The sequence below is a fragment of the Carassius carassius genome, chromosome 42 (assembly GCF_963082965.1).
Source record: "Carassius carassius chromosome 42, fCarCar2.1, whole genome shotgun sequence".
Taxonomy (NCBI): Eukaryota; Metazoa; Chordata; class Actinopteri; order Cypriniformes; family Cyprinidae; genus Carassius; species Carassius carassius.
In genome coordinates this window covers 24,994,869-25,009,175 of record NC_081796.1, presented here as the reverse complement: position 1 = coordinate 25,009,175, position 14,307 = coordinate 24,994,869, and the positions used below count along the sequence as shown (strand labels likewise).

Below are 14,307 nucleotides of genomic sequence, written 5' to 3'. Positions count from 1 at the left end.
TTTCACAATGAACGTTCGCTTCTCTTTATCTCTATTCTTGTGAGACCACACAAAGAAGAAACTCAGGTACCTTTGACTGTCCTCGGACTGTGCGAGACTGCTCTCTGGCCTCCCTGTGAAGAAGTCGAAGTGAGACAGCGTGTCCAGCTCGATGTCATAGAAATACACTTTGTTATCCGGCCGCCCGTTCACCTACAATGCACAAAACACATTTATCTGTTATATCTGCTTTGACGGATTCATGTTGATAAAGCTTATATGATATGTTACTGTTTTGTTATATTTTGTGATGCCTTATAATTTTGTTATTTCTCTTCATATTTGAAAAAAAGTCATAATTCGGTTTTTCATTACATTTTCCTACAGCTGCATTGCTGCAGTTCAGTTTTAATATTAAGTATATAATCTTAAGATTTTTTTTTTTCAACGTGGCACTAAAACGCCGCGTACAAAATCACTTTAAGAACAGTTTGGTTTTTTTAGTACCTGTGCAATGAGGATGCTCAACTGACTGCCGCTCGCATTGCATTTGACTGATCTCAGAGCGCCCAGGTCAGGAATGAGCTCAGAGAGGTTCTTCGTGACGCCCAGGGCTTTGGCCTCCCTGTGCACACAAACACACATGCATTATACACATATATATACACATGTATATACATTTACACACGCTTGAGTAGATTAGTGTTTGTTTACCTTCGTGTGAGGTCAAAGACTCTGACATGACATGTATCTGTTCCCACAGCCAGGTAAGATCCACACACACTCAGCAGTGTCGGGTTTCCTTCCGCTTCAGAAAACGCCAACAACTGCTTCACGGTGCCCTGGACATTCACACACACACACACACACAAACATACACTTATGAAACACAAACTTGGAAATGTAAACATTCACTGTGTACTTTGTGAACTGTGTATTTTCATATGATAAAATATGGTGTATGTAGAGTTTGCACACGTGTATGTACCTGTGGTGTGCGGATCTGGACGCGGTTAGGTTCGACAGTATAAATGTTTTCTTCATGTACCACAAGAGCAGCAGACTCACACTGGAAAGAACCTGATGATAAAAACAACAGAATTCATCATAAAATGACTCTGATTCTGTGTGGTCCTGCAAATCAGTCAAGGCATATTATACATTATTAATCTGTTGTCTTGAAATCTCTCGTGTTTATGATACCTGTGCTATGTAGGGTTTGTCCTGATGGCTCGTACACAGTGATATATTTCCCATTCCACACCACAACTATATCCTGTACAAACAGATGCAGAAAAAAAAACGTAGAAAAATACAAAATTTTCAGTAATTTATTCAGCAAAATTAGAACTTTTAATAATTATTTTATTACACACATACATACATATATATACACACACACACACACACATACATATATATATATATACACATATATACACACACACACACATACATATATATATATATATATATATATATATATATATATATGTATATGTGTATATGTATATATCTATGTATATATATATATATATATATATATATATATATATATTAATTTAAATATATACCAAAATGTTGTTATGAAATGTTGTAAAACAAAATGTTATATTTTATATTTTTATGTTATATACTTATAGTTTTAATAAGTTATTCAAAGGTCTAATTTGATATATATATATATATATATATATATATATATATATATATATATATATATATAAAGCAAAATAGAACTTTTAAAAACATATACACACACACATATACATATATATGTAACATATGTAATCTTTTTCTCACATTATTTAATCGTATTTCTCACACTGATTTTACAAAATAATTTATTGTTATAATTATTACATATAACATATTTAAATACATAATATATTATATAAGATTTTTTAAATAATTTAACATAATCAGATACTTTTAATAATAATATTAATCAGTTTTAGCATTGTTTTGGAAATAGATTCCAGTGTTTCTGGTCATGTGTCAATTAAAAAATATTATGCATTCTGCATTCAGTCTGCAGTCTGCATTCATCATATCATGTGGTGAACAGTGATGCTGACTTGTGGGGTTTATGATATTTAGGGTTTATGAATGTGCCACATTAAACATGCCTCACCTTGGTGACTTGCATGGCTCTGATGTGTGTGTCTGTGCTGAAGGTGATGTGTGTGTTGGTGTTGAAGTTGGCCAGGCTGAGCTGTGTTGGTGTGAGCTGCACTGCTGCCATCTGCTGGCTGTAATGAGAACACATCACATGCTCTGACAGAATCACCACACAGCTGCTGCTGCAGACGGCCAACAGATGAGAGCTCGAACCCCACTGCAGACACACAGACAGACACAAGACTTCAACAAACCGAAGCAAGAATCAGAATTACTGTCTTTAGTAACCAATCGCATGTCATACGTAATGTTGGAAGTATCCCTAAATATCTAAAGCGACTGCTTACTTTTAGCTGTGAGATGTTTCCTTCCACCTCTGCTGGTGTCTGGAGTTTCCAGTGTATTTTCGTGTCCCCCTTCTGATCACTCACAGTCACCATGTGCCACAGAGCAACACGGCCTTTGCTGGTACCTGCTGCAAGAACTTCTACAGAAAAAAAACACAGAAAGAGTCAGATGACTTTTTTTTAACAAGATAACAGTTATAAAAACGCTTACATTTGTGTTTTGGCAGATGCTTTTATACAAAATGACCTAAACTGTATTCAAGGTATACATTTAATCGACATGTGCATTGCTCTGGGAAGCAAACCTATTAGCTTTTTTGTCTTTTCGATAAGAATAAAAAAAAAAAGATACATTCAATTTTTTTTTTTTTATGCACGCAAATACAGTCTTGGTAAGACTTCATTCAGCAACATAAAATCTTAGTGATTCCAAACGGTAGCACAGTTGTAAACTGAAGTAATACAATACAGAAACTCAGGCCGTATTTGAGCAAGTAACAGTGGAAGTCTTACGTTTAGAAGTGCAAAAAGACACACAGTTGAGAAGTTCTCCTTTTTCAAAGCCCAGAGACTCATCCAGTGACAGAGCGTAATGATTATCCAGCTCCACATCCCACAACCTATACACACACACACACACACACACACACACACACCACCACCACCACCATCAGAGCACATGCAACTCTCAGGGCAGCTGCTGAGAAACTGTACAACACTTTAATATACAAAAAACACAGAGGACTGAAATGAGTTGTTAACCTGATGTGTTGTTCTCCTGATGCGGTGATGAGCAAACCGTTTTCTGTCCACACAATGTCTGCGTGCTGCACACCTCTGCCACTGAGCTTCACCTGTACACACACCAGGGTTATTATACAAACTAAAACTTAAACATTAAAAAAAAAAAAAAAATTTTGTTAAGTGAAATAAAATAACCTTTTTTAATTACTTTATTTGAGCTAGTTGCCAAGGCAAAATTTCTCATTTCCATTTAATGTAACTTGGTGTACTAAATAACCCAAATAAAATACATTTAATAAGAACTATGTAGACCTATTAAAAAATAATAATAATAATAAATGACATATCTTGATGTACCCAAACAACTAAAACATTTAGACATAAAAAAAACATTATATGCAAAAACACACAAAAGAATTCCGAAAACTTTAACTAAAATAAAATGAAATTAGAGGATGTAAGACAAAAGAACTTGTCTGGTTTTTGTGGTTGTATTCGGATATTTAATTGGCCTTGACATATGAGGTGCGATCTGATTGGTTGTTACCTTACTGATCTCCTGAGCAATTCCTTCCGGTCCAAGACTGAACTGAGAGAGCAGCAGTGAGTCTGTAACCACGGCGAGAACATCCCTCCTTTTGGAGTACCACATCGTCTGTACAGAGCTCTCTACGGAAACCAATGGCACACTCCGTGCCTGCTCATCCACGCTGTACACACTCCCTAAATAACCCACACACACAGTGTTAGAGTGAACCACAGCGACTGAACATCATAAGTATTCATCCTGTTGTCTCTCACCATCAGCAGTACTGATGAAGAATGTCAGTGCTTCCTGTGATCCCAGTGCAAACGCTGCTCCTTTATTGCTCTTCTTCCAGTTAAACATGTCCAGAGCGCTTTCGTCCCCACTAACAGCAGCACGAGCCAGCGTCGCCACATCCCTACAGATATAAACACGATATAAGCATATAAAGAGTAGCAACTCTTGTGAAAAACTTTGTATGGAAATATACTAGTCTATAAAGGAATACACTTAAAGGGATAGTTCACCCAAAAATCAAAATTATGTCATTAATAACTCACCCTCATGTCGTTCCAAACCAGTAAGACCTCCATTTATCTTCAGAACACAGTTTAAGATATTTTAGATTTAGTCCGAGAGCTCTCAGTCCCTCCATTGAAGCTGTGTGTACGGTCTACTGTCCATGTCCAGAAAGGTAAGAAGAAAATCATCAAAGTAGTCCATGTGTCACACACCTGGACTCATTTTGTGTGTTTTTGTCCCTGTTAATTAAGTCATGCCATCCACCTGAGTTCCACTCTGGACCCAGAGCCCAGCCTACAATCTCCTCACGGTACGAGGCATAAGCCCGAGCCCACCGATGACGGAGAGCCAGAGAGCAACCTGTCAGACCAGGTGCGAGAGCCGGCGACACTGCCCACCACGAGGGAGCATAATGTGGAGCGCCAAATGGGTCAAAATGAGGGGGTTTCTGATTCACCTATGCCAGATCCTCTGTTAAGCCCAGGACGGGCTCCTGATCCTCCTGTAAGCCCAGGACGGGCTCCTGATCCTCTGTTAAGCCCAGGAAGGGCTCCTGATCTTCCGTTAAGCCCAGGACGGGCTCCTGATCCTCCTGTAAGCCCAGGACGGGCTCCTGATCCTCTGTTAAGCCCAGGAAGGGCTCCTGATTCCCCGTTAAGCCCAGGACGGGCTCCTGTTCCCCCGTTAAGCCCAGGACGGGCTCCTGATCCTCTGTTAAGCCCAGGAAGGGCTCCTGATTCCCCGTTAAGCCCAGGACGGGCTCCTGATCCTCCTTTAAGCCCAGGACGGGCTCCTGATCCTCCGTTAAGCCCAGGACGGGCTCCTGATTCCCCGTTAAGCCCAGGACGGGCTCCTGTTCCCCCGTTAAGCCCAGGACGGGCTCCTGATCCTCCTGTAAGCCCAGGACGGGCTCCTGATCCTCTGTTAAGCCCAGGAAGGGCTCCTGATCTTCCGTTAAGCCCAGGAAGGGCTCCTGATCTTCCGTTAAGCCCAGGACGGGCTCCTGATCTTCCGTTAAGCCCAGGACGGGCTCCTGATCCTCCTTTAAGCCCAGGACGGGCTCCTGATCCTCCGTTAAGCCCAGGACGGGCTCCTGATCCTCCGTTAAGCCCAGGACGGGCTCCTGATCCTCCTTTAAGCCCAGGACGGGCTCCTGATCCCCCGTTAAGCCGAGGACGGGCTTCTGATCCTCCTTTAAGCCCAGGACGGGCTCCTGATCCCCCGTTAAGCCGAGGACGGGCTTCTGAACCCCCGTTAAGCCCAGGACGGGCTCCTGAACCCCCGTTAAGCCCAGGACGGGCTCCTGATCCTCCGTTAAGCCCAGGACGGGCTCCTGATCCTCCGTTAAGCCCAGGAAGGGCTCCAGCCCCAGAGCTTACTCCAATGCCTGCTCCTCCAAAATTCCCACCCTCCCACCCACTCCTGCCTCCTCCTCCGCTGTCGTCTGGCTGCCCCTCTGCTCGCCCTCAGCCTACCATCATTGTGGTGCGAGCTCAGCGGGACCGCCATCCTCCAGCGACGCCTTGGTCGGCGTCTCCCTCACCTCCGCCTCCAGCCTCTGAGGCCTGGACTCCGCCTCGGCCCGTTGACCCGTCGGCTCCACCATGGCTCCTAGCTCCTTCCTCTCCGCCGTGGCCCGGCAGTCCGCAGGCTCTGCCTGGCTCCCTCGTCCCTCCGGCTCCGCCTTGGTCTGGCGTCGTCCATCCTATGCCTCGGGACTCCACTCCTCCGGCTTCGCCTCATCCCTCCGTCCCTCCGGCTCCGTCAGGCTCCTTCATCCCCTCGGCTACACCTCAGTCCTCGGTCACTCTGGCCTCACCGCGGCCTTCCGGATCCACATCGCCGCGTCAGTCACCAGAGCCATCAGTTCCGCCTAGGACCTCCGGCTCCTCCCCGTCACCCTGGCTCTTCGGCTCTCCGTCTCCACCTCGGGCTCCTCCTCCACTTGCTCCGTTGCCGTGGGTCGAGTCCCTGGAGTCGGTGACCATTCCTCCTCCATGGCTCCTTCCACCGTCGGCCCCACCTTGGGCCGTTATGGCTTTGGCCTGGGTCCTGCTGGGTACCTCCTGCTTCAGATCCTTCCTGTCTCCTCCCTGGCTCCTCCCTCCGTCATCTCCTCCCTGGCTCCTTCCTCTGTGGTCCCTGTCTGCTGGCCCCCTCCTGGGAGGCTGTCCTCCACCGGAACCTCCTCCCAAATTCCCACCCACGCCTCCCTTTGTTGTTTCTACGGTGCGAGGACGCACCTACCGGGAGGGGGGAGTACTGTCACACACCTGGACTCATTTTGTGTGTTTTTGTCCCTGTTAATAAAGTCATGCCATCCACCTGTGTTTTCCCTATTATCCCTTGTATAAAAGCCTTGTCCTTTCAGTTCTGTTTTGTCGGGTCTACTCGTCTACTCGTTACTAGTTGCTTGTCCACTTGTCCATTTGTTACTTGTCACTTGCCACTTGTTACCTGTTACTTGCCACTTGCCACTTGCCACCTGTTATCTGCTACTTACCTTGCCTATGTTTTATTTAATAAATCCTTGTTTCGTTTATCCCTCGGCTCCGTGTTCCTTCCAGCAGCGTAAGCCGTGACACCATGTAACATCAGAGGGTCAGTTAAGAATATTTTGAAGCATCGAAAATACACTTTGGTCCAAAAATAGCAAAAACTATGACTTTATTTAGCATTGTCTTCTCTTCCGTGTCTGTTGTGTGAGAGAGTTCAAAACAAAGCAGTTTGTGATATCCGGTTCGCAAACGAATCATTCGATGTAACCGGATCTTTTTGAACCAGTTCACCAAATCGAACTGAATTGTTTTAAACGGTTCGCGTCTCCAATACGCATTAATCCACAAATGACTTAAGCTGTTAACTTTTTTAATGTGGCTGACACTCCCTCTGAGTTCAAACAAACCAATATCCCGAAGTAATTAATTTACTCAAACAGTACACTGACTGAACTGCTGTGAAGAGAGAACTGAAGATGAACACCGAGCCGAGCCAGATAATGACTCGTTCACTAGTCAAGAACCGTTTCTGTCGGACGGGTCCGATTCGAGAACCAAGGAGCTGATGATACTGCGCAATTGTGATTCAGTGTGAAGCAGACCGACTCACAGAGCGTCTGAACCGAACTGATTCTTTTGGTGATTGATTCTGAACCGATTCTGTGCTAATGTTATGAGCCCAGGTAACCTAAAGGCTTGAATCAAGGGCAATCATCGCCAATGACGCCATTACGTCGAGCGCAAAAGAACTGATGAACTGTTTTCTTCAACTGGTTTATTGAATCGAACTCTCCGAAAGAACTACTGGTGATCCGAAAACCGATGCAACCGGTTCTTGACTCGTGAACGAGTCATTATCTGGCTCGGCTTGGTGTTCATCTTCAGTTCTCTCTTCACAGCAGTTCATTTAGATCCGGTTACATCGCATGATTCGTTCGCGAACCGGATATGACAAACTGCTTTGTTTTGAACTCTCTCACAACAGACACGGAAGAGAAGACAATGCTGAATAAAGTCGTAGTTTTTTCAATTTTTGGACCAAAATGTATTTTCGATGTTTCAAAAAATTCTAACTGACCCTCTGATGTCACATGGACTACTTTGAAGATGTTTTTCTTACCTTTCTGGACATGGACAGTAGACCGTACACACAGCTTCAATGGAGGGACTGAGAGCTCTCGGACTAAATCTAAAATATCTTAAACTGTGTTCCAAAAATAAACGGAGGTCTTATGGGTTTGGAACAACATGAGGGTAAGTTATTAATGACATAATTTAGATTTTTGGATGAACTATCCCTTTAAGTGTGTTATGTTCTCTTAATTTCATGCTCTAACTTTCACATCTCAAAATCGCCTCTCTAGTCTAGCTCTAACTTTTATGGACACTGTTCAGAAGTCATTGTGTTATTTATGTGGTGGTTAAATGAGACTCACTCAGCAGGTGGTGGAGGTCTGAAGATGCAACACGTCAGTGGTTTACTGTAGTCATGTTTTATCAGAGGAGATCCCTGAAGTTTCCCTCTAGCGTCCACCCTCCACACCGCCATTACACCTGCCTGTAACACACACACCATTTCAACTCAGTGCATGTAAAGCCTATACATCAGCATTTATTATATAATACAGAGAAATATACTGCCCTACAAAGGCAAAGTACAGTAACTGCGCAAACACTGAAACTGAGAAAAATGCCTTTAAAGTTTTTACATCAGCCAGTCAAACATGTTGTGGGTAAATTAGTTGTGGGCAATGCATTCATTTAAAGCCTTTTTAGGATGTATTTTTTTATAGATAAAAACCATGACCATTGATGTGACCTTTGACCACTAAAATGCAGATACTGCACTCTGACTTTGTATGACCTTATACAACTAAAACACTATCGCAAAAGCAAAGTGCAGTATCTACAAACTAAATCAGATAAAAAAAAATCAGATTGTGTTTCTTACTACTAGTGTTGTCACGGTACCAAAATTTCAGTATTCTGTACCGATACCAGTGAAAATCCATGGTTCTCGGTACCAATTTCGGTACCAAAGCAAAACACAAAAATATGCTAATTTAAAAAAAAAAACTTTTTAGCACTAAAAATAAAATCAATTCCATTCTTTATACTTATTTACAATTGTGTTTAAAGTTTTTCTACAAGTTATATAATTATGAAAAACAGTAAACAAGTTTCACCCAAATTAAATTTGTCTTTTAATTTATGAAATTTAAACATTTTATTTTTGGTAAATAAAGGGGATTTGCTATTAAAGTTAAAACATGGAAGAAATATTGTGATTTATTTCTTAAAAAAATAAAGTTTATCATTTTTTTCAACAGTAGTAGCAGTATCACATACATTTTACTAAATAATAGTAATATTTCTAGCACAATGCCTTTATGTAAAAATTAACTAATGAATGCATATTTGTCATTTTAACTGAACTTGATGCTTGATGGTGATGCTTATCTTAATTTATCTTATTTATTATCTTATTTTTGGTCATTGATCATTGAGGGTTTCTGTAAAAAAATAGTAATAGATCATATTAATTATTATTAAAAGATAATAATACTACTAATTCTACTATCATACTAATGTATATACAATGCACTATGAATTGATGAGCTGCTGGGTTCATGAATATTAATCACGTTGTCTGCGTTCGGTCAAAATGATTTGCTGAAATCAAAACAGGGACGGTACTAGATCAGACAATGAAATTGCCATTTGCGCATTAGCTCCGCCCACTAACGGAGAAACAGGTATGTCTTTTGCTTGTTCAAAAATGAATATGAATAATTCTAAATGAACTCCATTATTTTGACCGGAGAAGACAACAAAGAATAGTTTACATATAGCGTGTCGATTCAGCGTGGTAAGACTCTCGCTCTCTCTCTCTTTGCATGTGTGAGAAACAGCGCTATCAGTAAAGCGACGGTGAGTCGTGCTCCTTCACAAAGAGTTTACAGAGCATCAAATACAGGTGCGCTGTGCGTCCATTGAGATGAACTGAAAAGTTCAGATCGCTTGATGGAGAAAGAACTCTGAAGCTCAGATGCTGAAATTAATGCAAGCGTCATGCGCTTCAGTTTATGTAGTAAACAAACCCGCACGTCTTTGCCATTCATTAATTCACACAGACGCGCAGAACACGGATTCATATTTCAAACAACTTTTGCGGCTTAACATTTACAGATACTGGTCCATATGAAGATTTGATTTGATTAATTTATGCTAACTTTGACAAATTCCATGACTGTCCATATTAAAATGTAAGTTTCATTTTCATGACTGGATTTTGAGATTCCCTCCTCGTTTTCTGCTTCGCGGAAATCATAGCGCTGAACCGGGTTTGAACGGAACCTCGGTACTACCGGTACTTAAAGAAACCTGGTACCGTCACATTTACATTTTTTTAGTACCGACTTGGTACCGAAGTACCGGGTCTTTTGACAACACTACTTACTACATGTTGATTGTTTTTAACAACTTTAGTTTTATTGGTGTTTTCATGTTGTGAACGTTAAAATTACTCCATAGTAAGCCTCAAGATCATCTTATCGCAATGCTCCTTTCACCACAAAGAGTTTTGCTCATTTTATTTAAAAAGTAATTACTTACAGACCATGTAGTTAAAATCCACACAATTAAAAATTTTCCTAACAATATAATTAGGGATGCCATAAAAGAAAATAAGGGATAATTGGGATTCTTTATAGGAAAATAAGGGACAGAATAAGGGATGCTCAAAATATTTGTACTGTAGCACGTCCATATCTGCAGTTAAGTATATAAAAGGTGTATAACATTTTCTCAGAATAAAATACAAAAATAAATAATAATAATATTATAAATCAGATTATTATTACGTTGTCAGAGTGAATATGAAGAAATTCAGGTAGGCTGTTTAATTTGCTAGCGGCTGGCTAGTTAATGTTAACTGTTTATAAAGCTGTCATTTGCCTTGCTAGGAGTTAATATTTTGCTATCTATTTGCATTTAAATGCGATTTCATCCATCATTTACCACTTGATACCAAGGCAGTATCTGTGGTGGCTCATGGGAAAACAAAACCAGAATACCAAATGCCTTGGTATTAGTTTGGATTTTGTAGTTACTGCAATTCTGACACTCTCGTTTCTCTGCACTTTGCCTTTTGACGGCAGTATACATGTATGCAGTGTGTGTAACCTGATCTCCTGTAACCAGTCGGCTGCCGTTATTGCTCCACTCCAGCACTGTGATGCAGGAGGCATGTGTGTTGTTGGGCAGGGGTGTGAGTTCACCGGAGGGGTGTGAGAGGAGCATGGTCTCGCCCGTCTCCCATCCCACCGCCAGCAAGGGTTTAGTCGGGTGCCACAGCAACAACGAGGGGCTGAATCCCCGTTCCACATGGCAGAGCTCGACATGCTCCCCCTAAAACAGACACAAATTACAGAAGACATTAAAACTCAACATAACCGCTGACATTATTTCATGAAAGAATACTGGATCTTTATCATAAAATAACATTCAGATAACTATTAAAATGTTAAGTGAACTATTAAGTTTGTTGAAATGATAAAACAATACATACACTACCATTCAAAAGTTGGAATGATTTTTAATGTTTCTGAATGACGTCTCTTATGCTTACACCAACATTACATTCATTTGATCAAAAATACTGTTAAAAGTTATGAAATATAATTATAATTAAAATACCTGTCTTATTTTTTAATATACTTTCAAATGTAATGGATTCCTGCTATTTAAAGCTGAATTTTCAGCATCATTACTCCAGTCTTCAGTGCCATGTGATCTTCAGAAATCATTCTAATATGCGAATATTTTCCTATTATCATGTTGTGCTGCATAATATTTTTGTGGAAACTTTTTTTCAGTATTCTTTGACGAACAGAAAGTTAAAATGTTGCTTTTAAACCAAATTTAATGCATCTTTGTTGAATATGAACATTAATATATATGTATGTGTGTGTATCCGTTTTCAACATTGATAATAATCAGAAATGTTTCTTGAGCAGCAAATCAGCATATTAGAATGATTTCTGAAGATCGTGTGACACTGAAGACTGGAATAATTATGATTATGTATCATAATCATAAATTACAGTTTAAATATATTAAAAAATAAAAAAAAAATTAATAGTAATAATATTACTGTTTTTTGGTTTAAATAATAGCAGCTTTGGTGAGCAGAAAATGCTTTCAAAAACATGTAAAAAAAAAAACTTACAGCCCCCAAACTTTTGAACAGTAGTGTATTGTGTTGCTTAAAATGTATATAAATGTATAACTACATTAACAAGCAGTGACACGTGTACAGAATCATCCCTCACCTGTTGCAGGTAAAGATCCACGCAGCCCCCAGTGGAGGCATTCACGGAGCCCACGGCCAACACACACAAGCTGGAGTGCCACGAGATCAGGAGGGCCACTCCATTGGTGTCAGGGGCCTCAACGCGATGATCAAAATACACAGCCATGACCTACAAAACTATAAGAATCAATGGTAACACTTTCTATAAAGCCCGTATTTATAATACATTATAAGGGTATTCTTAAGGCATTAAAATCAATGCATAATGCATTATAAAAAAACTTATAATATGTTGTATCATCTCATGAATATTCTTAAGAACAGTTTTAATATATTATAATATTTACTTATTTGTGGTTATAGCTTTTAAGAGTATGATGATTTATAACACAATGAACATGTTGCATCCACTTTTACAATGTATTATATTTCTCATAGTTATAATGTGTTATAAGTCTCATATCTTGTACTTGGGTATATTAATTGATGATCAGCTCTCTTTTAAGTTGCACATTGAAAAATTGGTACAGAAGCTCAAATTAAAAATAGGATTTTATTTTAGAAACAAAGCCTGTTTTTCTTGGAAAACCAGGAAGAGATTGGTTGCTGCTACATTTCTCACTGCACTTGATTATGGTGATCTGCTCTATAGAAATGCGCCTAATAAATGTTTATCTTTATTGGATACTGTCTTTCATAGTGCACTAAGATTTGTGACTGGATGTAAAGCATCAACACATCATTGTACTTTGTATAAAATGACAAATTGGCCTTCATTATCAATGAGGAGGCACATTCATTGGCTTATGTTTATTTATAAGTCTATGTTGGATATGCTCCCTTCTTATCTTTGCACTTATATGTCTCGCAGCAACTCTGGTAATTTGTATTTGTTCTCTGTACCTACGGTCCGTACAGAGCTTGGTAAGAAGGCCTTTAGTTATGCAGCCCCTTCCACATGGAACACATTGCAGATTGATTTGAAGTTGCAAAATCTGATTTCTTTTGGTCAATTTAAACACTACATGAAATCTTTGGAAATAGATGCAATAAATCGTTGTCACTGCTTTTAATATGTATTTTTAATTAGTCTAATGTTGTCTAATTTTTAAGTAGTGTAATGCACACTGTTTATTTTTATGTATGTGTGTTGGTTGTTCATATTTGTTACTGTGCGCTGTCAATACACTGTCATCTTGGCCAGGTCTCTCTTGGAAAAGAGGTTTTAAATCTCAATGAGATCCCCTGGTTAAATAAAGGTTAAATAAAAAAAAATATATCTTGCCATTTTTCTTATGCTGCTTTACTTAAAGCGGTCAAAGACCACTTATAAGTAGTAATAATAATACTTTTTTTCTCTCAAATAGCCATAAGATCAGATATCAGATCAGATGAATGTGCAATATGACACATTTGCTTTGAACTATTTTTATTGTAATATCAGTTTGGTTATTTTGATGGCAGCTGTTGATAAGTAACTCTGCAACTACAGCAACTCAACTAGTGGTCATTAGAGTATTAGTGTGTCTGCTACTGTAAATATATGCTAACACTTTATTTTGATGGTCATCCAACAGATAAACTGACTATAAGTGTCTTTGCAAGTATGTCAACTACCCTTCTTGAGCATACTAATACTCTAATGAGAGTTAGTTGGCATGTAGTTGCAAAGTTGCTTATATTCAATAGATTAAGGGGACCATCAAAATAAAATGTAACCATATAAAACATTTCTTTTTTTTTCAGTTGTTGGAGTATTAATCTCACATCAATTAATTAACATAAGCTCCACAGAAACACTGAAAATCTAACCACTCACAAGCTGTGGTAAGATACTGTGTCCAGATCCTAAATAAACAATGTCAAGATATGCTACAGTCCAATATACTGTAAATGAAGTAGATTTAATATAGTGTTCATTGTGTGTTATAAATAATCATATCCTTAAACGTATAACCACAAATACGTAAGTATTATGAGCTATTATAATTGTTGTTATTCATGAATCAATATAATATATTATAATTTTTTTATAATGCATAATGGATTTATTATAAAGCCTTAAAAATACCATTATAATGTATTATAAATACGGGCTTCATAGAAAGTGTTAGCGAATTATTATTAGACTGTATTAATATCATACCAACAATCTAACACTGACAATATTGATTGAGAAGCTAAATATGACAACTACAATATAAAAAACAACTTTGTTTAATGGTTTAATCTGGCTTACTGCATTACAATGAAGGA

The 14,307-nt window shown here is 39.3% G+C and overlaps 2 protein-coding genes across 3 annotated transcripts in view; both read right to left on the bottom strand.

The window, feature by feature from the left end:
• Positions 1 to 14,307, bottom strand: part of ift140 (intraflagellar transport 140 homolog (Chlamydomonas)) — a 35,142-nt gene that overhangs the window by 20,261 nt on the left and 574 nt on the right. For both annotated transcript variants that reach the window (XM_059535349.1, XM_059535350.1), the window contains exons 2-15: positions 12,071 to 12,228; positions 10,923 to 11,147; positions 8,174 to 8,295; positions 3,993 to 4,135; positions 3,739 to 3,914; positions 3,210 to 3,301; positions 2,961 to 3,067; positions 2,448 to 2,587; positions 2,114 to 2,317; positions 1,183 to 1,255; positions 968 to 1,059; positions 694 to 821; positions 487 to 604; positions 71 to 192 (exon numbers count right to left, since the gene is read on the bottom strand). In XM_059535349.1, the coding sequence (XP_059391332.1) occupies positions 71 to 192; positions 487 to 604; positions 694 to 821; positions 968 to 1,059; positions 1,183 to 1,255; positions 2,114 to 2,317; positions 2,448 to 2,587; positions 2,961 to 3,067; positions 3,210 to 3,301; positions 3,739 to 3,914; positions 3,993 to 4,135; positions 8,174 to 8,295; positions 10,923 to 11,147; positions 12,071 to 12,217 (1,889 nt within the window). In that variant the 5' untranslated portion in view covers positions 12,218 to 12,228. The remainder of the gene's footprint in view (positions 1 to 70; positions 193 to 486; positions 605 to 693; positions 822 to 967; positions 1,060 to 1,182; positions 1,256 to 2,113; positions 2,318 to 2,447; positions 2,588 to 2,960; positions 3,068 to 3,209; positions 3,302 to 3,738; positions 3,915 to 3,992; positions 4,136 to 8,173; positions 8,296 to 10,922; positions 11,148 to 12,070; positions 12,229 to 14,307) is intronic.
• Positions 824 to 14,307, bottom strand: part of LOC132124344 (rab11 family-interacting protein 3-like) — a 45,102-nt gene continuing 31,618 nt past the window's right edge. Inside the window, exon 15 of the transcript XR_009426749.1 lies at positions 824 to 858. The gene's annotated coding sequence lies outside the window, so the exon portion shown is untranslated. The remainder of the gene's footprint in view (positions 859 to 14,307) is intronic.